At 44.5% G+C, this 25,983-nt stretch overlaps 1 protein-coding gene across 3 annotated transcripts in view; it reads right to left on the bottom strand.

Moving 5' to 3' along the window:
• The window catches only part of HLTF (helicase like transcription factor), a 416,132-nt gene that overhangs the window by 251,741 nt on the left and 138,408 nt on the right, over positions 1-25,983 (bottom strand). For all 3 annotated transcript variants that reach the window (XM_086944107.1, XM_086944108.1, XM_086944109.1), the window contains 5 exons: positions 15,180-15,275; positions 12,617-12,695; positions 10,610-10,691; positions 9,371-9,447; positions 6,068-6,151 (listed from right to left, as the gene is read on the bottom strand). In XM_086944107.1, coding sequence (XP_086800233.1) covers positions 6,068-6,151; positions 9,371-9,447; positions 10,610-10,691; positions 12,617-12,695; positions 15,180-15,275 — 418 coding nt within the window. The remainder of the gene's footprint in view (positions 1-6,067; positions 6,152-9,370; positions 9,448-10,609; positions 10,692-12,616; positions 12,696-15,179; positions 15,276-25,983) is intronic.

The raw sequence follows: 25,983 nt of genomic DNA, 5'->3' as shown, positions 1-25,983 counted from the left end.
GTATCTGATCTGCTGGGGGGAACCCGGATTGGAGCGCTATTTTGTTACATGCAGGGGCTCTCATTGAGATATCCCTCTTCATCTGCGGCTACAACTTCTGTACTCTTTCTGGCCTGGTTGATGGGTTGTAGGTGTTGTGCGGGTTGCGGGGTCCGGGACTCAGTAATTTTGGCCCTCCTGCGGGGTTGGGTGCCATACAACATCTGGGACCCGTGAAGGCACCGCTCTTTTGGACATTTGGTACTTTATGTAATTGGCATTCTTTATCTTGCATTGGGGCTTTCTCTCAGTACCGAGGGCGGCCATCTTATCCCTTGTTCTGTCCGGGGCGGGTCCTCCTTGGTGGCCGTCTTCGGGGAGACGCATACGCTCTGGTCAGGGCCAGGAGACCTTCTTCTGTCTGTTGTGATTGAGGGGCGGCTGGGGACTGTATATATGATGCTCTCTCAACGCGTGCCATGACTTGTGGGATATCTCGCCCTATCATCCTGAACTTGCTACGATTTGTTTCTGTTATTGAATAAGGGGTAGACAGCGATTTATGGCCGGGGTGTCCGGGGGACTTGATGTGAGGTGGGCTCCTCCCCACTTTTGGGCTCTTCTTCGGGAGTGGTAGATCAGCTTGTTCTTTTCTTCCTCCCTATATTCAAGTGTTGAAATTCTTCGTTTATTATCATTTCGTCTCTTTCTCTACATTTTCTTGCTTTCTCTCGCCTCTTTTTTCTTCTTCTCTTCTCTTACTATATTTCGGGTTTATGGGGCGACAGACACTCTGCTAGGGGGGGTAGGCCATAGCCTCTGCATGTGTGTAGGGTGGGGGGTTATATTTTATTTTTATTGGTTTCTATGGGACCTGTTTTTTGCCTCTTTTATACTTTTTCCTTTTTCTTGGCCCGTGTTCAGGCATACTGGGCGAGGGGTGGTGGCTTAGATACAAGTGGGAGGTTGAGATTGCTACCTAGTAGCACGGATATTGTGTGGCCATCCTGCCTGGTCGGGACTGCTTGTCGAGATGTGGATTGATCGTAAACTGTGGCTACTGTCATGTCCCGCCTGCATGGACCTTGTTTTCATTTTATTATTTTGTGGGTACGTAACAACACGACCTGAACTTAATAGTCGCAAGAAAATTAAAAAAATTAACCTTAATTACTCCTTGTCATGGTCTTGCAGCATCCTCCAGTTTGATTTTTGCTTAATAACCGATGTGTAGCTGTATTACTATGTCACCGTATTGCATGCTCTAGTGCTACATGAGAGTTTGTGGCCTGCCGGATGGTTGTGGGCCCGTATTTGTTCTATTAATTCATGCACAATAAAGGTTTTCAAAAATTTAAAAAAATAAAAAAAAATTATGGATCGGTCAGGACGGATCTTGCGACCTCTAAGCAGTCCATCTCTAGGTGGATTGTGTCCTGCATACAACTGTGTTGCCAGAAAGCTAATAAGACCTTAGGAGGTAAGCCTAAGGCTCATTCCACCAGGGTCAATGTGCCGATTGCAGAAATTTGCAAGGCCGCCACTTGAAAGTCGGTTCATACCTTTGCTAAGCATTACTGTCTGGACACTGATGGCAGGGCGGATGCTCAGGTTGGACAGGCTTCGCTGCGGAATTTGATCGCACGATAGTGGTGTTGATTTCTTTTCTCCACCGCCGCTTTGGTGTGGGGATGGGCTTGCCATTCTATTCACTAGATTATGACTATACACAGAGATCCCCTACTACAGAAGGAGTAGTTTCTTTTCTTAACTCCAGTTCTGTAGTAGGGGTATCTCTGTTATAGTCATAAGCGCCCGCCTCCTCCCCGGTGGAGAGATATTCATGTAAGGAATGCTACAGGTCTGGCATGTTACGCCTTCAAAAAGAACTGAAAGTAAGAGGGACCTGCAGGGCATTCTGGGATACTGTGAAGTTCTGGAAAGTTCTCTTAAAGGCACAGTATCCTGTTCTGAGCCACATAATGGCAGCCTATGGGGCTTATCTGTCCATGTCTTCCTCTCTATCATTCCAGAGGGGTTTTTGCTGAAGGCAAGGGAAATCTGGACAGGCTTTGCTGTTTTGTGGATTTTTGGTGGAATGTCTAGTTGAAGTACTGGACAGTGTAGCCTGTTTTTAGGCTGCATTATATGTCTTTAAATTCTCTCTTCAGTGTCTGTGCAGTTTTGCATTTTTTCGACACTTTAAGAGATTATTTTTGATTGCTCCGGGGTCCACGCACATGGGCGGGACTATTCACTAGATTATGACTATACACAGAGATCCCCTACTACAGAATGTGTGATGTAAAGCTCTCCGACACCCTTCAGTGGGATAATTGTAGCACTATGAAAGTATTAAATACAAAAAATCAGCGAGTGCTATTTAAATTATTTGGGTAAATACTCTTATATAGGATACATCTGCAACTCTTAGTGTGCATGCATATCTCTTACATATAGGGTTGCACAAAGTCAGAAACCTGTCTCCAAATGGTAGTTTCTCTTTAAGTACGTGGAAATTGATAACAAGCTGTGTGCCTTAGTTCACCCATTGAATTGGCATCTACACATTAGGTCGAAGTTTGTTACCGTGCAGGATTATCCTGGGGGAGTGGGCGGGGAGGAGGGATATGACGGCCCTTTAAATTCACTCCTATTTTTGGCCCAAGCTGGCCCAAAGCAAACAGAAAGCACAGAATGTGCGGGCACAGCTGAATAGTCTCTCTCAGTGTTGGCAAACTACACAAGGACAAATTCAGCATACTTCACTGGGACCAGACAGATACCAGATACAACTGAGCAGGTTCCCCCTTTATTCCAGCACTGGATGTGATGAATCATATGCTGTAAATATACCAGGTGGTCTGGCGCTCACAGGTGGCAATCAGAATTGGGGCACTGCACAAGTGTGTTAATTACTGCTGATATGCACTGTTTGTAAGTCCTACACTGTACGACCTAGTAGGAGACCTTAATCAGGTGCAAGACACTGGCAAAGGTGATGGTTATTCTTAGGCTGTTTTGGGGAACAGGCAGATTGTTTTGTCAGGGCCGTACAACTAGATGTATAACTGGCTCAAGAGACATCAGCACTCATTCTAACCCCATCTATCCACTCAGCAAACTGGCAGCTCTTGCGAAAGGATGGAGTAGCAGCCAAAAGAAGTCCTTTGAGGCTACCAAGAGATTGATAGGGAGATGAATCAGTCACTGGTACTCATTAAGCTGGTGAACAGATATACAAGAACGAAACCAGAAATCCAGATATGTGGCTAAACATGCAGAGAAAGTCGAGGATGATGATGATCTCATTCACAGACAGATCTGCAAAACCCCAACATTCTCAGCCAAAATGCATAGTGACTGTATAAGGCACAAACATAATCTGCAAAGGCATCAGGACTTAAGAGAACATCATGGACAGACAACAGTTAGTTCTGCTGAAGCCTCTTCATTTGCTCCCAAAGACCAACCATCTAGGTGAATGGCCGCATAAAGCCTCTTCTTTCGGCCAGTACATTTGAGACTAGCATACAACATACGACTAAAGAAGGTCAAGTCAAAGTTCAATGTGACGGAGTGTGGCAGTCTCATAAGCTGTGGCACCACGAAAGGATCCCAACTCATACAATATGCAATGAGCATGTCCCCTTGTAAACTTGACTTTAGCACTGATGCATACCATTCCAAATTTGCATGCAAGTCGAAGCTGAATGGAGGTGGCCCAAGAATGATTAATGAATTGAAAAGATGACAGTCCCCTTTGATGGTTATTACCAACAAATCCAAACAACCATGAAGAGTAAGATATAGCATAGATACATGAGATACAAAAAAAGCTTTTGAGCAAATGTGCCATCCTACCATAACAAACAATAGCCATGTGACTATCCTCAATGAAGTTAAATGCTTCTTGAAATTGGAATAAATTCTGGTTACCACCAACTACCACCATTACTAAGCTTTCTCTGTTGTGGGCTGAGGCAATAGAAGCATTTTTTGCTTCAGAATCTCATGGGCAGCAAACTTGTTTCATAACTCCATTCTAGAAGTCCTGGCAAGGAAATCCAGAGTAATGAAGGTGAATGATGATTATTGTATATGAAACAATAATCACGGCTCACCATGAAACACTAAAGGCTGTGCAACAGATACTGTGCGACTTTAGAGTGACGCTCCACAAGGAATTGCAAAATTTCAAATTCCTGAAAGATATGTTCAAATTCTTTGGCTATGTATTCTCCACAAAGAACCTACCTGCAAAATATGCGAGACATAAAAATAGCCTGCCCTCCTCCTATCGCTACAGCAGTGTATGTTTTCCTTAAAAGGGCTACATACTGCATGAGGTACAGTGGAAACCTAGCCACCTAATGGAACTTCAAAGATAAATGAACAGAAGCAAAACTTAAAGAGTCTTGGCCGGAACATCATGAAAGATACTTCCAATAGGCAAGGATGCTCTTTTGCATGAAGCAATCACTTTGTTCCTGTAGGTTAGGGGCTGTGTGGCTATAGAGACTGTAAAACAGATGAATGGGCACTAGTGGCAGCTCCTTGAGGGAGTGCTGTAGGGCGGTGAGCCGGAGAGTGGGAAGGGAGGGGCAGTAAACTCCGGAATTGGGCCGCTCAAAGTTGAGTAAAGAAATAAACAAAACTAATTACATTGCACACGCTGCAAGCCAAATCTGCAATGCAGGCCGCAATGTAATTAGTTTTATTTCTTTACTCAACTCCGTTCGGCCCAATTCCAGACTTTACTACCCCCCACCCTGCCCCTCCCCCGCCCCGCCTCGAGGAGCCACCACTGATAGGCACATATCGCATTTTCCAGTCGAACCCTAACAGACCAAGATAATATTACTCTTAAGCAAAGAGAGAATCAATTGCCATTAAGTGGGGTTATCAACACACCTATATTTTTACTGAAACCGATTCAGTGTAATAATCACAAGCTGTTGATATCCCATTTTACTAGAAAGCCACATTACCCCCCTCCAGGAGTTAAGAAATGGGATCTGAAACTTCAAGAATGTTACATATTCTTACAATATCAGCTTGGAGCAGATCACTTCCTTGACTAATTGTCAAGGATACACACGACCACACACGAGGATTAAACATGGTCGAGTAGAGAAGCTGGCAATATTTGGTATTACAGGCCCTCAGCCCTAAAGCTATGGCAAATAGAGAAATATGGATACAAAATGCCCCCCAGCAGCCATCTGTGCAATGCACAACAATACAAAGAGCACCATCTTGCAAGGGCAACATCACAGGGACGGAGTCCGAGACATAAGCCACACTGTAGACGAGTAACGCCTGAATTATGACTGGAATGGAATGGTTTTACCATTCCAGTGTGTCATTCACATACTCAAATGTGAACATTTTGGAAAGCACCTTTAAAAACTATTTGTCTACACTTGATTATTTCCAAAAAATAAATTCTTAATGGTATCCATTCATTTCTTCATTAATTTCCTCATTTTAATCAACATTTATATATTTTGAATATGCAGGGCCGGCTTTAGCACTGGTGACGACCGGTGCAACAATCAATTTTGGTACCCCCACACGCATGACTGCCTCCTTGGATTCACTCAAAACCACCGGGCAAAAGTACCCCTCATTTCTCCAATCATAAGTTCTTGCTAAACATAGCGCTCCCCCCCCCCCCCCCCCTTGAGGTCAGTGCCCCCTTCACAGGTCGGCACCGAGTGCAGCTGCACCAGCCGGCCCTGTGAATATGCACTCACTTATTTTTTGCCTATAGTCTCATTGTGTCACTCTAATTGGGTCAAATATGATCAGCACAATATATGACAATGTCATTCTCAAAAATGTCCCCCAAAACAAGTCTGAAGAGTCTTATCCATGTGAAACTAAAAAACACTATGCACATATTCCCCAAAAATCATATCGCTTACCAAAAGCTTCACAACTAATATAGCATTGGACATAAAAGGTTTGTTTCTGTTCAAAGACACTTTTGATGCGAGGAGGGCGTTAAGTACAAAACTGTAAAGAGAAATAAGCACCATCACTTCAGCAGCTAGTAAAGCTCACAAATGCAAGGCTTTATTACCTTTCATTTTACGTTTCTTTCCTACTTTAGTAAGTTGTCCAGCTAAAGCTGCTGCAAAGTCTCCATCTTCTTGTAAACAGGGAACTGCAATGTTAAAGACACACATGTTAAAATTAAAAAAGATGGTTTTTTGTTTTGCATTGTATCACCTCTCATGTCGTGCAGAAATATCCAAGATGAAAAGTTGGGACTATTTGAAACTTGTTTATGTTATCACGGTGCTAGGGAACAGTACCCACTCAGAAGGTGTTACACATGAGCAGCATTACTCTGACAAGTCTAACCTTATGGTATAAATGGCACATCGCACACATTCTTCTTAGTTCCCATATATTTCTAATCAGAGACACTCAAAAGCCCCCAAAAGATGTGGCAATGTTGAGAGAAGATAAGAAACCCAAAGAAGAGAGAGGAGTTGGCCCAACGACTAGGGCGCTCAACCTCGGACCTGGGCATCGGGGTTCGAGTCTCTGTAACTGCGCTAAAACATCCTGTGATTCTGGGCAAATCACTTAATCTCCCCGTGCCCAACGAAAAATTAATGTGTGTCCCCATGTAACTAAACTGGTGCTATTTAAAGCGCTCTGATACCCGATTCGGGTCAAGTTCGCGCTATATAAAACGCTGCAAAAAAGAAAAAAAAGGAGCACAGTGCTAAAAATTGCTTTTTCTTTCAAAAGGATAATATTGCTGCTTAAAATTCGTTTCTTAAGGATTTTCATGGCAAATTTGAATGAAAAACATATATTCAAAAACTATTCTAAACCAGTGATCATTCTAACGTAGCCTAAGCTGTAATTGTCAAGGTTAAGTAACCATCTAGCAAAAGTAAGCAACACAGATCAAGTGTTAGCTTTTCAAATCTCCAAGAAAGGCATTGATCCCACAAACGTTGGTTTTTGCTCTCTCTACACAGCTTACATAGTCTCTTTTCTGCCTAAGCAATGAATTTGCAAAAAGAACAATTGATGGACAGAATGCAGAACAATGTCATACATTCACTCCAATATGGAGATTTGAGCCTAAATTGTTTTTTTGCTCCTCATGCTATTCCAGTTTGAACCCCGCCATATGCAAATCAGTCTAGACCCTGCACCAAATGGAAACAGTCCAACCCGAACTGCCAGGCCAGGTCCTCCCTGGACTGGAAACAAGCATCCTAGGACCGGTTTCGGGGTTTCATCCCTCTTCAGCCAGGATAGCTTAACTCCAGTGGCATGGAGAGCACAGGACCCACGTCCGGGCATACCATTCCCACTCGGGTTGACAAATGCAAAAAGAACAATTGATGGACAGAATGCAGAACAATGTCATACATTCACCCCAGTACAGAGATCAAAGGCCTAAATCCATCGTTGTTTTGATCCCCATGCTGTCTAAACTGGGGTGGCACGGAGAGCAAAAGAATGATGGATTTAACCCAGATCTCCAGACTGGGGGTGAAGATTTTGATTTGTTCCGCCTTCAGTCTATCATTTGTGTATCTTAAGCAATAAAGTTGGGCACTAAGGAGACTAATATACATTGAAATATGTCACAACACTGAGCAGAAAACATGCGTTTTACCCTGAAGGCCCCCTGTGTTTACAACATAACTCCATTCACCTGCAGGTTGAGTCTTTGCCATCTTATCTGTAACCTCTGCAAAAGAGGCCTAAATAAAACTTTGCTACAGCACTCTTAGAATTTTGTCTGCCTATATTTGTGAATAGGTATAAGAAAGGATTACAACTCCTGTACGAGTTATAAGGAGGGGGTTCTAACAATAGGTAGTTGGTGGAAGCAATATCATCTTTGGAAGGGGAGGCAATTAAAAACAACAGAGTGAGCCGACACCATGACTTTCTAAACCTGCAGAGGTCTTAAAACTGTTCTAACAAAAGGAAGGATCCCGAGATGAGACCAAGGGTTAAAGAAGCATTTTTTGGTTAACACCAACCAGACAAATAAAGCAGTTGAGGAACTTCTAAAAGAGTTGTGTGTTAATAGTCCTCGCAGAGTCTCATAATAAATAATAATTTGCTCCAAAACATATTTGGCTCTTTCTTTTAGTTGTAAAATTTTCATTTCCAATAATCCTTATAGAAATACAAAACTGAAAAGAATATTAATTCAGCTAATACATGTCACACACTTTACTAGTTATCCTTGTAAAAACAAACACAAAACAATAAAATTTCCCTTACAACCTATATATTGTAAAACAGATACATTTCCACCCAATATTCATTGATCCACACAGCCTTTTTACATTATTTATTTATTATAATACTCTGCAATGAGGCAGCATTGAACACATAAAACCAATAAGACTATAAACACTTTTAACAAAGCCTCTTTTGTAACAAGATATATCTTGCAATTGAAATTGATGTCTAGAGACTTCATTGAGAGTAAAGTGACTCGTGCCATAGTTTTTTTAAACAGATTTAATTGAGGTTTTCAGATATAAGCTGGGTACAGATACAACACTCGTATATCGGGAGCCAAAAGAACCATTGTGACTCGTGCCATTGTTGCAGCTGCCATTGTAGAGTCAGAAGAGGTCACTATGCAGCTATTTATTAAAGTACTCCGCCCTATGATAAAGGTAAACTGAAAGGCAGGATGGAAAGTGAACTGCCAGAAGAGACAACACATGCTATCTTATTCGCCTTTTTGCCAACATTGGTACTGTGTCGCGCATAACCTGAAGTCAGAGGCACCAGATGGCCACCGTTTTGAACACCCCAGCAAATGTAGTGCACTTGATAAAATTGATGAAACTGTATATTTTAGATTCATATTCGAAGAGAGAAACTAAAATTAGTTGGTGCTGCAATCTGGTCAAGCACGTGAATGCATCATGTTGCGCTACAATACTAATCTTGATGTATTTTATTAAGTAGGTCTGAGCATGTAACAACAACATTCTAACTTCAAGGCTTACTAACAGCAAATGTTCTCAATGTGGTATCATGCCGAAAACCATGCAATATTCTCAACCGCCTCTATTGGCAGAAATGTAGGGGTCGATTATTCCACAACAGCTCTCTGATGACAGCAGACAGAGGCTCAGACATTTGACAACGATGGCGCGACAATAAAGCTAATTTGTTAAAGTATTTAAAAACTGTCTAATATATCTGTCAAAGTATGTTGCACCGTTCAAATATTCCGGATTTGCACAGGGTACTGGAAAACCTCCTGTTACAAGTGGATAACATAGCTTTTCCTATAAGAAACATAACTGTACAAAAACTGTATAAAAGAAATAGCTTATGATGATCATAAAGAGACAATAAAAAACACAAAAAAGTAAACCTTTTGGTTTTGAAGGCATCAATTCTTCATCCGCTGAGTCACTGCTCAAAGTATATATTACTGTTTCGGCTTGCTGCCTGAAATTAAAGAACAAGATATTAACTTAACAGCTAACATACTTATGAAATGGGTGATCTGGTTCAGGGGACAATTGCTACCCAGAACATTAGCAAAAATGGGGGAGTTAGCACGAGAAGCATGGGTGATGTCACTGGGTGTCTGCTGTAGACATTCTCTGCTAAGCCAAGTGTGGGTCTCTCCCGCTGCCCATTCCAGGCAATAAAAAAAATGGGAGAGCTCTATTTTTAGATACCACTTTAGCAATGATTCAATGTCTGATCAGTACAGGTCAAAGCCGCCTGGTTTATGGCTTTCACCAGCTAGGCTGGTGATCACAGGGATTTTGCACTCACGTGGGTCATTTTTTTAGTTGCTAGTCTTAATGTCATTACTTGTAGACAACATATGCAGATAGCAGTATTTTTTCTGTGTGGAATTATCGAAAGGGAGCTATTACTGGAAATTTACCTAAGCAAAAACAAATGTAACCATACCTGTATTCTACTATCGCCAATAGTGTACATATTACATCATTAATAAAAAGAAAAAAAGAAACCTAAAATATTGACTTTAATCTGATACTGGGAATCTGCTTGTGCCATTTGGTAAGGTGGTGATAAAGTCTCACACGGTGGCTCCCATTTTTCCAGTGCCTTTAGCATGTGAGCATCTGCCATTTTTAAAAGCAGAGTTGGTTGTGCGAAAGCACCTTAGATCGCTTTTATGTACACAGCAGAATTGCTGACAGAAAAAGTGGAGTAAAGGCTGCACTAGAAAAAGAAACAAAAGACAAATTAAAAGATAACGAATGATATCTTAGGAATTGCTGGAACAAAATGGAAGTGATTGAAACAATTCATAAAAGAGTTGAGGGAGAGTGCAGCCAGATAAAAGAGAGGGCTGATTCTATTGTGACATTTTAGTACCGAGTTTGGTGATAGCAGATGTGTCACAAGGAGGGAGTAAGGAAGCAAAACCTGCAGAAAAGGTAAGCTCCATTTGTCTGTAATCTTGCAAATTAAAATATTCCATAGGTTAAAAGACTTATAGAAAGTCATAGCTAGTGTATTAGCTTTTAGTTGGGTTATGTAAATATTGAAGTGAATTTATTAAAACATTTGAATCTATGGAGCCTTCTTACAATGGAAGTGCACAAATGTTCATAGCTTAAGAGTGTACCTTTTTGGGGGTCCATCAGCTGTTTCTGGTTCAGCCTCTATTGTTTTTTCTTTCACATCTACACAAACTTTGGTATTGTGGACTGCATTTTCAAAAATATAAAGAAAAACATGAAACGAAATCAGTCAAAGGAAAGGCAGTAAAGGAAGAATGGTAATAGATTGCTTGTTGATTAACGCAGCATCTCCATACAATAAGCATCATACATGTCTGGGACAAATGAGCAAGTTGCCTACCTTTTATAACTTTCTTTCTGTAGGATAGAAGAGCTCTCCTTACAAAAACCTCTTGTTTCAGGTGATAGAGTAGATCCATAAAAGTATTAGCCGTTTCTGGTCTCTGGAGCTACATGATTCTCACGGAGCTCAAAACAGTGTCCCAATTCATTGCTGGAAGTGACATGTACAGAGTATATATTGTTCTCCACGAAGAGGTTGTGTTTACACACCAAAGTCTCCAAGGAAGGTGTGGGGGCAGATCAGGTGTGAGGACAGATCAGGTGGATTAGTGAGGGAATCAGTGAGGGAAGCACTTTTCATTACCTCTTTTGTTCCCTCTGCTGGGGAGTAGAGTAATTAACTTGGCCGGTCAGGGTGACAAAAAGCCTGGAATCTGATCCTGAGCTGAGCCAGAGAAATATGACAATTCTGGATGACCCTTAAGGTGTACATGTATCATCCTGAGACTTGTGTAGTCAAGCTGGGCGCACACATTTCACCTCAATTTCACGTCTCAGGATAGGATTTTGTAGGCCTTAGAAAAGCAAAATTGCACTATGAGGCAGAATTCCCCTGATATGTATAATAATGACGATGCTGAAAAAAACAGTAAATCATACAGATTTTACCTAAGAGTGCCCACTTATATCATCAGGCCTATCCTAAGTCAACATCTAGCCCTGCAGAGTCCTCTCTGTGACAGGCTAGCTGTGCGCAGCGGTAGTCTCGCATGTACAGCCCGCACACATGTGCAACCAGCCAAGTGCCCCTTTACATAAGCTTCGTTGCAGCGGCCTTATGTTCAAAAGCAGACACTGGCGGTAAACACAAGCAGTCCATTTACAGTGTGATTACCATGGATGAGACTCAAGCAGTGAAACTCACCCACAGTAATAAGTCCAAAACCAAGTTATCTAAAAGCAAAATATCTGCGAGTACTAAATGGGCTTAACCCATTTTGCAACAGTTGTTTATCGTCAGCAAGGTCTTTAGAGTACCAGGGTTCTGGAGGCTCTGGCTTGCACTTGTGTTGTAATTGGGACATGGATGTTCACAAAGCTTTCCAAAAAATTGTTGAAGTTCTTTAGAAGGGTAGTGGCACTGTACCTGCAGCTGATAGGTTGGCAGATAAGTTCAAGCAGTAGGTCGTCTATGGAGAAGTTTTTGAAGGGTCTGATAGTTTGTTCTTCTCTTTTGTGATAGCCTTGGTTTCTTGGTAGGACTATAAGCAGGTGAAGTGCAGTATGTTGATTGTGTGACATATTGTACCACGTTGATTGAATCAGAGAGGTTGAAGAGAGAGTACCTTAATTTTGTTTTAGCTATATCCATCAGGAATCTCTCTTCATTGCTCTGCAAACACACCCAGCATTTTATTCCACAGAGACCTGAAGAACTTTCTCTTCCACAGCTCCTGGGAAGACTACTAGGAGACAGTAACTTGTGAAATGTTTGATTCTTACAACTGCACAGTTGCCAGTTTTTGACATACATCCACCTCTTCTCTCTATACTAACATCAAAGCTTCATTTTCCAATTTTGCTCAAAGCCCATCTCTCTAAGCATCTGCAAATGCTATTAACTGAAAGGGTGTGGCTTGCCTTCTAATGCTCTTTAACTGTTATAAGTAAGTACATAAATATATTTTAGAGTTAGGCTGTGCTATTTAAAAGGAATACAAAAGATACACAAAAAAGTAATGAAATTAATCTAACCACTTCGAACTGCAGAGGAAATTAAACAATTAAATATATAAAAATCCAAAACTTGAGGTTTTATGATGTCTTACCTTTAGGTGGTTTATTATTATTGGCTTCAGGTTTCACTGTGTCGCTATATTTTACAGAAGTACCGGTGTCACTGCACACCTAAATAATTTTAAAAGTGGTAAGAGAACAAGATTAAATGAACAAACCACAATTGTAAATAATTAGCATTGTATCACCTACGGCATTAAATAAACCAATGAAAATACTAAACATTTCCGATCTATAAAGAGTAGTTTACAAACTCTGCAAGCCTGAAAACAAATTGCAGATGGCAGAGAGGGTGTGAGGTGATAAAATAAAAGGAAAATGTCACTTAGGCTCACACGTCCTATTCATAGTCGTTAATCTACCTTGCCTCCCATTTCCCATCTTATGGATATTTCAGGCACCAGACTGGACAAAAACTCCTGAAAGCAATAGCTACCTAGAGCTGTGCAGTAGTACTGAGCAACTCCAGTAATGGCTCTGACCATCCAGGACATGAGCATGTGGGAAACGACTACACCTGACTATAGAGCCATTACCTGGCCTTCTCACGTCAGTTCTTTCACTTTTTTTTCGCCCAACTGAAATTCGCAGAGGAGGAACTGGACAAGGACAAAAAAGTCAACAGCAGAACCCTCTGTTAAATATCATGGAATTATTTTAAACAGCAGCATCAGAAGGGAAGGAGGGAGGGCAGTGGAAAATGTGTGGCAATATAAAGCATTCCTCTGATGAATCCTTCTTTCCACAAATCCCTTGCCTTATGAATGAGTCCCAAACATTACCCACATTGGTAGGTGGGGAATGAAGAGTTCCAATGAAACCCTAAAATCAAGCAGCAATACTGTGACAAAGACACAATCCTTCCAAACCTGGGCAGCTAGACAATAATGCTTGGTGAAAGAGTGAACTTAAGACCAACTGGTACAATACAAAGTTTTGCCACCAGGACGCCAATGGTCAAAGCTTTGGAGCAACCATTGTGCTAGTGGAATGAATTCAGATACCTTTTGGAGGCTACTTCTTGGCCAAAATATAGCATGTTTTTATGAAGAGAACTATTCAGAGAGGAATGAATTGCCTTTCTTGACATGGGCACAGCCCACAAAAAGTTGATCATGTGCCCTACTGCCACAGTTCTATCTTAGGGTTTAGTCTGTCTCTTATTCTATGCATAAGGGTGATGAGGAGAAATGAACGATGGCAGTGTGACCGATTGGCCATTACGGAATGCACACATCATCTTTGGTAAAAAATGACGAAGTACCAACTTGTCTGCAAAAAAGACTATATGGAGGATGGAAGGTGGACCAATAAACAGTCTGTAATGTAAATATTCTCATTGGTCAACTGAAAATAGACTCAAATGATAAAGCCAGCAGGAATGTCAGAAACAAAATACGTTTCCACTGTGGAACAAAAAACTGTGGGGGAGGAAACGTCTAACACACTTTTGATAAAACTAGCCACCAAAAGCAACCTAAATTGTGATGGCTAGTCAGGAAGAAACAGCAAGGTAGTCAACACAGCTAAGTAAATGATACAGAACAGACGGTTAAACCCTGCTAGGTAAAACCAAGATCAATGTAGAAGATGTAGAACAGGCACACTTTGAAGGGATCCAACCCCTAAGTGAAGCGCAAGCAGGCAAATTGTTCCTTACAATCATCAATTTATATGGCTTTTAGCAATCAAGATAACTTCAAACACCACTTTTGATTAAGAAAGGATGCAAAAATGTTAAAGAATCGGTGGCCGCAGGAGAACCTCAAAGGACGACCTACAAAAAGCATGTGCCTTCACATGGCTGACTGGCCCATATAGAAGGCTATTATTAGTTGGGTTGTTGGATCTTTTGAGGGTCATTGTCTTACCCACAGTGACTGTAGGCAGAGTAAACATTTGTAAAGCAGAGGTCCGGGTCCTACTCCCGCAAGATGCCAAAGATGTAGCGCCAGTGGGAAAAGAGGAGAATCAGGCTTTTACCCCTGGTACTTCCTGGACCCAGGAAAGAGTTGGAGGACTTAAACCCACTCTGGACTAGAGTATACTTAATCGTCCTTCAATGTTAGGAACCAAATTTAGATCACTGTCAATTAAGAAATGTGGGCTCTTCTCTGTCAGATGGGATAGGTGGTGGTCATAGATTGATGGGCCACAGATAGGGATTATTTTTTGCACAAAACATGATCTCAGTCTTATCCCAATTGAATTCTAGTTGGTGTACTTCATTTACTTAAGTACCAGCCAGAGTCCACATTTTAGAACACTGATCGTCCTGAGGTGGTTTATCCAATTGCAAGATTAGCTCAGTTTCATTAACATTCTTCTTTCAGTGTACAAGACACATGGTAAAAACAGATTGAAGGTTAACCTCTTACCATGCAGTACACTCATACATAATTTCATGCTCCTAAAATTATTTTTCCACTGCCTATCCGTATGAATACTAACAGCAATATATCTACAGTCCTTTTCACTCTAAGTTGCCTTTCTGCATTAGAACATTTGTTATTCCCAAAGCATAGTGAAGATGTAGCAAACAAAGTACAGAAATACTTCATCCTGTCTGAATCATTCATAATACACAGAACCCACCTTATGCAATTGGCTTGTTTCGATCCTTGAAGCAGGTAAAGGTTTCCCATCATGAAAGTTTGTAAGAACTAGAGCAATAGCTACAAGCGTCTTTCCCTATAAAACAAAAAAAAACAAATGTAACTCTACATATAGATTTAGCTTTCCGTAGGAAGATAAAGGCTGGTACACATTTTTTTAACAACTGTGATAATGTATTGCTTCTCAAATCAAGTCATATAATATTACAATAAACATTTCATAAATAAACTTTAAACAATCAAACTGGTCAGAAACTGCCTAATTATTAGTAATTGTAAAGAAAGTCATAAGATGTACAAAAAGAACCACTTTTGTAGGGTCTGTCAAAGCTTTATAGCAATAGGCAATAAACTTGATAACATGAGGAACAAAGTGTATTGATCAGACCAAGGTTCATGCTATGTATAAAAGAGGAACAGATGATATGTTACTGGAAGACCTTACCATGTCCCTACCATTCAAAGCATTACCAAATGGGGTATGGTATCCCCAATACAGAGGAATTGTTAAGGGTTTTGTTTCCGTGGCCATATGTACGTAACTAAATCAGGTTAAAAAGAGGTCCTCACCCATGAAAATGTTGCATGCGTCATCATTGGACCACTCGCCCACAATGACTTTACATCTGGGTAAGCTCAACCAGAGAAATAGGAGCTCTTGATAATGTAGGAATGGAACAGAACAAAATGATCTAGGGTGTGACCATACAAAAAGATTTAATGATCGTCACCCTAAGTTTAAAACCATGAAATATTATAGTAGTACTGTAAATGGACGCTAAAGGATAATAGTGGCCTTTGTGTCACAGACTATGGGCATTTTTTAAAAAACCTATAGGTTCTAGATTTTTAGGGCTAGTGTGATTGGATAGTGTTACGGCTAGGGTTCCCATTGGCTACCGGGGTCACCGGATTACTTGGGCTATAAAAGGCCAGGGTTAGGGCGTCTCAGCCCAGGCGTCGGTGCTAAGGGCGGAGAGGACATGGGCAGTTGCCGGTTTGAGCCTTTTGAGGGCGGAGTGGAAAAGGACAATTGCCTGTTTGAGCCTGTTTGAGACTGACCAGGGCCAGGGGCAGAAATGCTGCCGAATATACATACCTCCTTTATGCATCTATATACTTTCAATGTACTTCTGGATCTGTATATTTATCACTTTCTTCTAATTTTGCATTTTCAATGCACTTCCCTATTTCTCAGCCTATACTTCGCTCAATATATCCCCTACATCCACTCTCTCATTTAACCCCAAACCCCATACCACTACTATGATCCCCAAAATAACCCTTTCTAGACTCTCTCCTACTCTACCCCACCTTGCATCACCGTACACCGTTTACTTACCGATCCCGCCAAAACAAACCATTCTAAACTCTTCCCTCTTTTCTACCCCTCCCCAACCCTTCACAATCCAAATAACTGACTAACCTATCCACCACTAAAATTACTTTCATGTTTCACCACATTAATTCAACACTAATCCTGATGGGTTCCAGAGTAGCGTGCTACTTGCGCTTCAAAACCCCATCAGGGGTAGCAAGCGCTATATAAATACAAACCTCTTTCCCTTCACTATCCCGCCACCTACCCTTCTCTACCCAAAAAACTGAATACCATATCCACTACTCAAATGACTTCATATTTTACTATACTAATTTTCAACATTAATCCTTTATGAGTTCCGGAGTGGCATGCTACTCGCCAGAAAAGCAATTCAACATCCATCAGGGGTAACAAGTGCTATATGAATGCAAACCTTTCTTCCCCTTTTATCCCTCTGCTATCCTTCTCACTACAAATAACAGACTAATATCCACCACTGAAATTACTTTCATATTTCACCATATTAATTCACCACTAATCCTTTATGGGCTTCCTGAATAGCATGTTTCAACCCCTCATCAGGGGTAACAAGCGCTATATAAAAACAAACCTTTTTTCCTCCTCTATCCTTCTGCTGTCATTCCAAATTCGAATAACTGACTAACCTATCCACCACTTAAAATGTACTTGCATGTTTCACTATACTAATTCAACAATAATCCTCTATGGGTCCCGGAGTAGCGTGCTACCGGACGAAAAAGCGCTTCGACGCCTCATCAGGGGTAGTAAGAGCTATATAAATGCAATTACGATACAATACATTACACGGCTGTAACATGTACACCCTGAACAGTGACTACAATAATAAGTGCTCCTGTATCTGCGGTGGAGCCCACCCACCAATCACTTGCTGGTAGTGAGTGGTTGGTGGGTGGGCTCCACCACTAAACAATGTTGGTAAATCAAATTTCAACATGTGCAGCTGAATCAATGCATTTGCTTCCACTTCCTTAAGGAGAGCGAGTAAACCTCTTATCTTGCCAATTATTTATAAACGTAAATACAGTGAAAAAGAACTGGACAAGGAACAATGTATATGTCAAGGTGTCCTCAAGAAAATGAATCACACAGACCTTCCGGTCAATAAGTGCATCCTTTCTAAATGACACATATAAGGAATAAAGCATAGTTATGAGAAGTAGCTCACAAATACTTTAGCTCTGGTGTCTTCACCTTGAATATTAAGATTGTCTTTTGGGTCACTCAGCAGGCTCCACTAGTGTACTTGGCTTTAAAACTCAGACAGGTCAGGGACACCCAGGCAATTTCATGGCTAATCAGACTGAAAACTATCATAAAAGGGGAAGACTCTTTAACAAACTCCGCATTCAAGAAGTTTTATTCTTTTAACCAGCTGTGAACTTTGGCTCTTATAAAAACAAATCCTTCCCACAAGGTGTACCATTGAATCTAATAATCCTAGCTATGTGAAAGAATGTTCCATTTCCGTACACATTTCCTTATTTATTTTTGGAAAAGAAGCTTTGTGTTGCACCATTCCAAAGACTCAAGATTTCTGTTCTGCGTTACAGTTGCACCAAACGATGGCAGGAGCAGGAATTGTTGTGCACTACTGTAAACAAGCATTTGCAATGCAATAGGTCTTGCATTGTTAAAATTTTAGCTATTGGCATTGCTAAATAATGCAACACCAATAGCTCAAACTTTAATAATGCGAGACCTATTGCATTGCAAATGCTTGTTTTTAGTAGTGGAGAGAAGTGGGCAAGTTGAAGCAACCAACTTGAAACAATCATCCCTCGCAGAGCCAACAGACCGTTGTTGTTAGACAACACCACACTCTCACAAGATCACATCAAAGCCAAAGTGTTGGCCTAGTGCGGCAGTCCCTACAGCAAGCTCTTCAACCATTCACACCTCTCAGAACGGGTTACCTAAAAGGCAACACACCCATAAATTATCAATACAAAACAAAGGATGGGAATTTGCTTAGAAGGGGGACCCAATTGATGGTCAAAACCCCTCATGGAACAAAATAAATGGCAAAGCCCTACAGTAAGTACACTCCATGCACAACCTACAGTACTAAGATCTGTACAGGACTGAGCACATCAAATTCAAACCAAGAACCAATACTAGGGGAGGAGCTACGCGGGCATCTAAGATGGTCGCGTGAGCAGAGAGCTCCCGAGACCCGCGCCGTCCTCCTTTATCTATCCTTCACCTATCCTGGTCATTTTGACGGGCTTTTGCAGCACTATCATCGCTGATGCTACTGATCCTTTTCCGGTCGAAATCGGACCTTGGGGACCATTTTTCTGCAACTTGGAACTTTCTGGCCTGCCCGCTGGCGCGACCGGGGACTCGGCTGCCCACTGTGGCCGACATGTAATTGAACAACAACGGTTGCCTGGCGTCTGGCCCGCCGGAGGTGTATTGCTTTCACTTTCGGTTTCCTTCCCTTTATTCCTGTCTCCTCCTACTCTGCCTCGACTGCTGCCCACTCGATCTGAACGATCCTCCGTTGGACTGGCAAGGAGGCCGCTACACCTCTGCCTCACTGGCGCATCGGAGTTTCGAGACTCTTCTACCTGCTCGTCACCTCCTTTGGCTAACCGCCCAACTCTGAAGGCGAGATGGCGACGAAAGTGGAGGCCGAAAGACGGCGGAAGGCTGCGACCCGGGGGGGATCGATCCAGACGAACATGATCGAACGCTATACCCAGCCGAGAGGCTCCCCCGGGGCCGTATGCATGGGTGCTGAAGGACTTCAAACGGATACATCGTCTACGTCGGAAGTATCGCTCCAAGACCTTATGGCGGCCATCACTGGACTCAAGGCCGACATGGGCCAACAATTTGAGGCCGTAGTGACCAAAGTTGACACGGTGGCGGTGGATGTGACTCTGATCCGAGCCGACCTGGCCAAAACGAATGAGCGGGTGAAGGCACTGGATCTTAAAACGTCGAGCCTGGTGACCGACATGGCTGAGGCGCAGTCCGAAATTGGCAATCTGCGTGCATCGCACGACTTGCTGCTCAAGCGGATGGAGGACTATGATAACCGGGCCAGGCGGAACAACATACGCCTTGTCGGGGTTCCGGAGGGCGATGGTTCGGTAGCTACTGATCTTCTCGTCGAGGAACTAATAGTCGCCCACCTGGCTCCGGCAGGACTTAGTAAGTTCTTCGCCGTTGAGCGCGCCTATCGTTTCCCCGGAGGTCAAGTGAAGCTGGGGAACCCGCCGAGGCCTATCATTGCCAAGCTCTTTCATTACCGGGACAGGGATGCTATCCTCCAGGCCGCCCGTAAGCATGGTCCCCTGAAGTATGACAATAACTCTGTCTCCATATACCCCGACTTCACTCCTCAAGTGCAGCGGCAAAGATCTGGTTTCCTCGGAGTGAAGCGTCGCCTAAGGGACCGGGGACTGAAATACGCCATGCTGTTTCCGGCCCGGCTCCGGATTGAATACCGGGAACGTGCTTATTTCTTTGATCAACCTGAACGTGCTGCCGACTGGTTGGACTCGTTGCCGGCAGATGACTTTGGGGGCGGAGGCCCTGGTGGTGCGGAAGGTGGTGCAGAGGCCCAGGAGTAACAGATGACCTGGAGGTTCCGATTGAGACTATGCAACGTACTGTCCATATTGACTAATTCTCTACTGACTCTGCCCGTGGCGGTGCGGTAACGGGTGATTTCTCCCTTCCTCCTCGGGGGGTTCTTTGTGTAGAAGTATGGGGCGACAGGCACACTGCAGTTGGGGGTGGCTTTTTAGTCAGCAGGGGTGCAGGGAGGGGGGTGTTGTAACGGGTTTGGGTTCTGGGGTCGGTGTTTGGGGACTGGTTTGTGTTTTGTTTAATTTGTTCTGTTCTCTGTTTCATGGTATTTCATATCTTGCAATGATTGTTCATAGTGGGTCCTGCTGGGGGGTGGGTCTGGAATGTCTCTGCCGAAATGGGGGGGGGGTGAACTGCGGATTCTTTCCTGGAACGTGAATGGTCTGGGTGACAGAATTAAGCGGGGCATTGTACTGCAATTTTTGAGGCGTCACGCCCCTGATGTTGTGTTCCTTCAAGAGACCCACTTGATTGGTAACGCTTGCAAGGCCTTAGACCGCCGGGGTTATCGACTGGTTGCACATGCGGGTTTCACTTCGGGTTCCCGGGGTGTGGGTATTATGGTAAAGTCTTCCCTTGCTCTTGCTATTGATGATGTTATCCTTGATGAACGTGGGCGGTATGCTGCCGTTTCGGGGAGGTGGGAGGGTAAACAGGTCGTGTTTGTTGTTGTCTATATCCCCCCGGGACTACAGGCTACCACTTATGCTGATTTAGGTAGGACTCTCCTAGGGCTGCCAGACGGCTTGTTGGTCCTGGGCGGGGACTTCAATTCTGTCATGTCCGGCGACTGTGACCGACTACCCCCTAGAGTATTACCACAGTCCCAGATGTGGCTCAGTGAAATGGCTGACACTTTTGGCTTAGTAGATGTCTGGCGCTCATTACATCCCACGCTCCAACAATACACTTTTCATTCTGGCGCGCACGGCAGCCTCTCCCGTATTGACTATTTTCTTATGTTAGCCTCCACTTTGTCCACTGTTCGTGAGATTCGACACCTCCCCCGGGGTATCTCGGACCACTCCCCCCTGTTGATCACGATTTCTGTGGGCGGTCTGCATGGTAACAGAGTTCCCCCGATTCCCCCCTGGCATTTTAAAAACCCCCGGCTCCGCTCGGACTTGATGAAGGCAATAGATTGCTATTTTTCTGAGAATCTGGGCTCTGTCACTTCCCCCACTGTTCTTTGGGAGGCCTTCAAGACGGTTATTCGGGGTTCCGCCCTGTCACTCATAGCTACTGAGCGTAGGGTGAAGAGGGAGGCAGTTGTGGCTCTTGAAACTGAAATCACTGCGCTTGAATGAGTGAGTTGGGTGGGAATGACACGCCTGCACTGTTGCATGAATTGGAATTGAAACAAGCAGACTATAAGGCCTGTGTCACGGATGCTGCTAAATTGATGCGGTCAAATCAATTTGGTCGACTGTATGATGTGGGTGACAAGGCTAGCAAGCTTCTTGCATGGCTGGATAAGACTGAGCGTGCGAGTCGTGTTGTTCCCTCCATTGTGCGTGATTCTGGAGTTACTGTCTCGGATCCGGGTGAGGTTGTTGAGTGTTTTGTTGACCACTTTCGTATGGTTTATACGCCTGTTAGTGATCGAGATGAGGCCGACTCCAGGTTCCTCCTGCGTGATATTGCTCTGCCCACCGTGTCTGATGAGGACTGCCTCGCTTTGGAGGCCCCCTTTACTGTCGACGAGATTGCCCTCGCAATCCGTTCCCTTCGCTCGGGTAAGGCAATGGGCCCTAACGGACTCCCCATTGAACTCTACAAACTTTGCCCTGACAAGATGGCCGCCCATCTGCGTCACATGTTTCTTGAGGCGGTTGAGGCTGGATGCCTCCCCCTTGAGCAGCGCCTTGCTACCATAGTGGTCATTTATAAGGATGGCAAACCTCGTGACCGTTGTGCCTCGTACCGCCCCATCTCCCTCCTTAATGCGGAACCCAAAATCCTTGCTAAGGTGCTGGCCAATCGGATGCTTACTGTCATCTGCGACTTGATCCATCCGGATCAATCCGGGTTCATCCCTCACAGGAACACTGCTCTGAATTTACGTAGGCTCCACAGTGTCCTCGCGAGAGCCTCTACTCTCGCCGAGCCAGCAGTGATCGCCTCCCTTGACGCCACGATGGCATTTGACACCATTGAATGGCCTTATCTATGGGCAGTCCTCGCCAAATTTGGCTTCGGCCCCAACTTCATCGCGTGGGTCAAGCTTCTTTATGAACAGCCGCTAGCTCAGGTCGCTGTGAACGGCAGATGCTCAGACCCCTTTCCTTTGGGACGTGGCACACGTCAAGGATGTCCCCTTTCTCCGCTTTTGTTCGCCTTGGCACTCGAACCTCTTGCCGCGTGGCTCCGGTGGGAACCCTCGATCAAAGGGATCCGATGGTCCCCTGACCTCGAGGATCGTGTTTCCTTATATGCAGATGACATCCTCCTTTATCTTACTTCCCCTCAGAAGTCACTCAATGTCCTTTTCGACGTCCTCACGTCCTTCGGTAAGAACTCGGGGCTGGTCATTAATTGGACCAAGTCCTGTGTCTACGCCATAGCTGGTACTCTACCGCCTCTCCCCCGTAGATTTCCCATCCTGGTTGCGACTGACGGTTTTAAGTATCTGGGGGTCCATGTATCCATGATCTCTTCGGTCCGCTATGAGCGGAACTTGTACGCTCCGCTCCGCAGGCTGAAGCAGGATGTTCGGCGATGGCGCGATCTGCCCTTATCTCCATTGGGCCGGGCGGCGCTCTTTAAGATGATGTCGCTTCCCCGCTTCCTCTATGCCCTGCAAAATTTCTTCGACCCCGTTCCGGCCCGCTATTTCCATGAAGTCGAAAGTTTACAGCGGCAACTTATCTGGGATGGCCGTGCCCGAATTGCCTTATCCAAGCTCACGCTCTCCTGGTATGATGGAGGTATCGCGCTACCGGATATTAGACGGTACTACTGGGCCTCGCACCTGAGCGCCATCAACCATGCGACATATTCTCCGGAGCCAGCCCCTGCCTTTGCTTTGGATAAACAGTTGTTGCCCGGCGGCAACTTTAATAGGGCGCTATACTCTAAAGCCCCCTTTCGACTCCTTACGGGCCCAACGAAATGTGCAGTGCGGGCATGGCGGGATGCTACGGTGGCCACGGGCTGGGGTGGTAGACTGACACGTATGACGCCACTGTACGACTCGGAGCGACTGGGCAACCTGTGGAAGACGAAAGGGTTTGAGAAATGGGACATGATTGGGATTAGTACTGTGGGGGACCTTTGGACACGTGGCGCGGTTAAGTCCTTTGAATCACTAAAGCTGGAATACCGGCTCGACGATAGGGAGCACTTCCGTTATATGCAGGTTAGACATGCCTTGTCTTCTGTTTTCCCCTCCGGTACCGACGTTCCGCAGTCCTCCCCTCTGGAGGATCGAGTTCTAGATGGCCATGTCCCAGACAGTACCATCTCCTTAATTTATAAGAAGCTCATTCATAACAGAGCTGACCAGCTCGAGAAGCTCCGGGCTGCCTGGACTGCTGACGGACTTGAATTGGACGACGAGGACTGGCAGTCCGCCGTGTCCTCCCCTAAGGAGGTGGCTATTCCGGCAAGACTTCGCTTTGTCCAATTGAAAATCCTTCATCGCGTGTATCTTACTGGAATGCGTCTGGTGCGAATGGGTCTGGTTGCTGACGGACGCTGTAAGCGCGGGTGTGGGATGGATGGTACTTTTCTTCATGTTCTGTGGGAATGTCCAGTGATTGTAGCGTATTGGTCGAGGGTGCATGAAGTTATGAGTCGTGTCACGGGGGTCCCATTGCTTCCTGAGGCGCGTCGTTGTCTGTTGATTGTGTGGGAACCGTCTGACTGCACTGCTGCCCAGACACTTTGGGTCACCCTGGGCAATATGATCGCGAAGAGGGATATCGCACAGCTCTGGGGCTCCCCTAGACCGCCAGTGCTCAGTGCCTGGAAAGAAAACATGGACTGGTCCATGTTTCGAGAGAAGACGGTATATGAGGCCCGGGGGCGCCCAGGGAAGTGGTCCAGAGTTTGGGCTCCCTGGAATACTTATCGTGGAGACATCTGTTCCCCTCCACTTGACTACGAAATCCCTCTCCCCTCCTCTCCGTGATTTCTGTTGCTCTCCTCCACTCACCACATGCTTTGCTCTCTTATGCGCGCCACCCCCCCTTACACTCGTTTCTTCTCTTATATCCGTTCCCCTCCTCCCACCTCCAGCAACCCTTGCCACCATGATACCATGTGTTTGTTTGTTTGTGTTCATTTCGACAAAAACATAAAATTAAACCTCTCTTATCCTCTTTGTATGATACTACGCTCTTGCCGATAATGTTGATGTGATAGATTGCTCTAGCAACGTACTGCCTCGTATTATATTTTTTGCTCAACCAGTTTTTGTCATAGCGGCCGGCCCGGTCGGGTTGTAGGCAGACGCTGTGTATCGTGCACTTGTAAATAAAGGTTTTCAAAAAAAAACAAAAAAAAAAAAAACGAACCAATACTAACCACCACTATTAACTACATCGAACAAACAGATCAATATTGAGCAAAACCATGAACTGGTCAATGAAATTCCTGAAACCAGGCGATGGCCACATTAGAAAGCGTTACAAAGACATACACTGTGCTATAAAAAAGTTGATAAAACAACAAATGACCACACAACACGGTTTCAATACAACTCCTGACAGTCAGCTAATACCGGAGACCACAATATGAACATTGGACTCTACAAGATTTAGAAGGGAGTTTCCATGACACAAACATCAGCTTGACAAGGAGCTAGAAATGTGACAACATTATGACAAACTAGATAATATAAAATGAAACCTTTATTATATCCTGTGACCTATTCATGCGTTCCAATACAAGTTTAATCCTGAATCGCTGCCGGACCTCAGGGTTGTCGGCTGATGAGCTGTGTTATGCCGTGATATGCTGGGTTCTAATTATGACTAGCGGCCAGCCCCTGCGGTTGTAGGCCCATACCTGTACTTTCTGAATGTTGCAATAAAGGTTTTAAAAAAAAAAACCATTAAGACAAACAAGGCTCATCCACACACCTCAGCCTTGCACAGCTGCATGAATGTGCTTCACCTCCCTGAGCCAGCACCCTCCTGCCAGCTCAGCGAACCCCAGCCAGGCCGCCGACAACCTCACGAAGTGGATCAGCAACTGCGCGGACGAACTCGCCCCGCCCAGCAGACCCGGCAGCAAGAAAGCCCCGTGGTTCACCGACGAACTCAAGAGCTCCAAGAAGAACTGCCGAGCCCTCGAGAAAGTCTGGAGAAGGGATCCTACACCGGACAACAGGACCACCTTCAAGCTGGCCACCCGGAAGCACCACCAGCTGATCCGCGCCGCCAAGAAAACTGCTTTCAAGGACCGACTGGACAACAACGCACACAACTGCAAGGAACTCTTCAACATCGTGAAAGAGCTATCCAACCCCAGCGCAGGAAACAACGACATCACCCCACCGCAAGACCTCTGCAACTCCCTCGCTTCATACTTCCACAACAAGATCGCGGACATACACAACAGCTTCAACAACCAACCAACGCACACCAAGACCGAACAACCACCCCTCACCACCACCCTCCACGCCTGGACCCCGATCAGCACCGAAGACACCATCCGCACGATGAACTCCATCCACTCCGGATCACCGACCGACCCCTGCCTTCACCACGTCTTCAACAAGGCTGACGCTGTCATCGCACTCCACCTGCGAGACATCATCAACACATCCTTCGACACCGCCACCTTCCCTGAGAGCTGGAAGCATGCCGAACTCAGC

The sequence above is a fragment of the Lissotriton vulgaris genome, chromosome 11, assembly GCF_964263255.1.
Source record: "Lissotriton vulgaris chromosome 11, aLisVul1.2, whole genome shotgun sequence".
NCBI lineage: Eukaryota > Metazoa > Chordata > Amphibia > Caudata > Salamandridae > Lissotriton > Lissotriton vulgaris.
The sequence above is the reverse complement of the archived record's forward strand: the minus strand, read 5'-3'. Positions and strand labels throughout refer to the sequence as shown.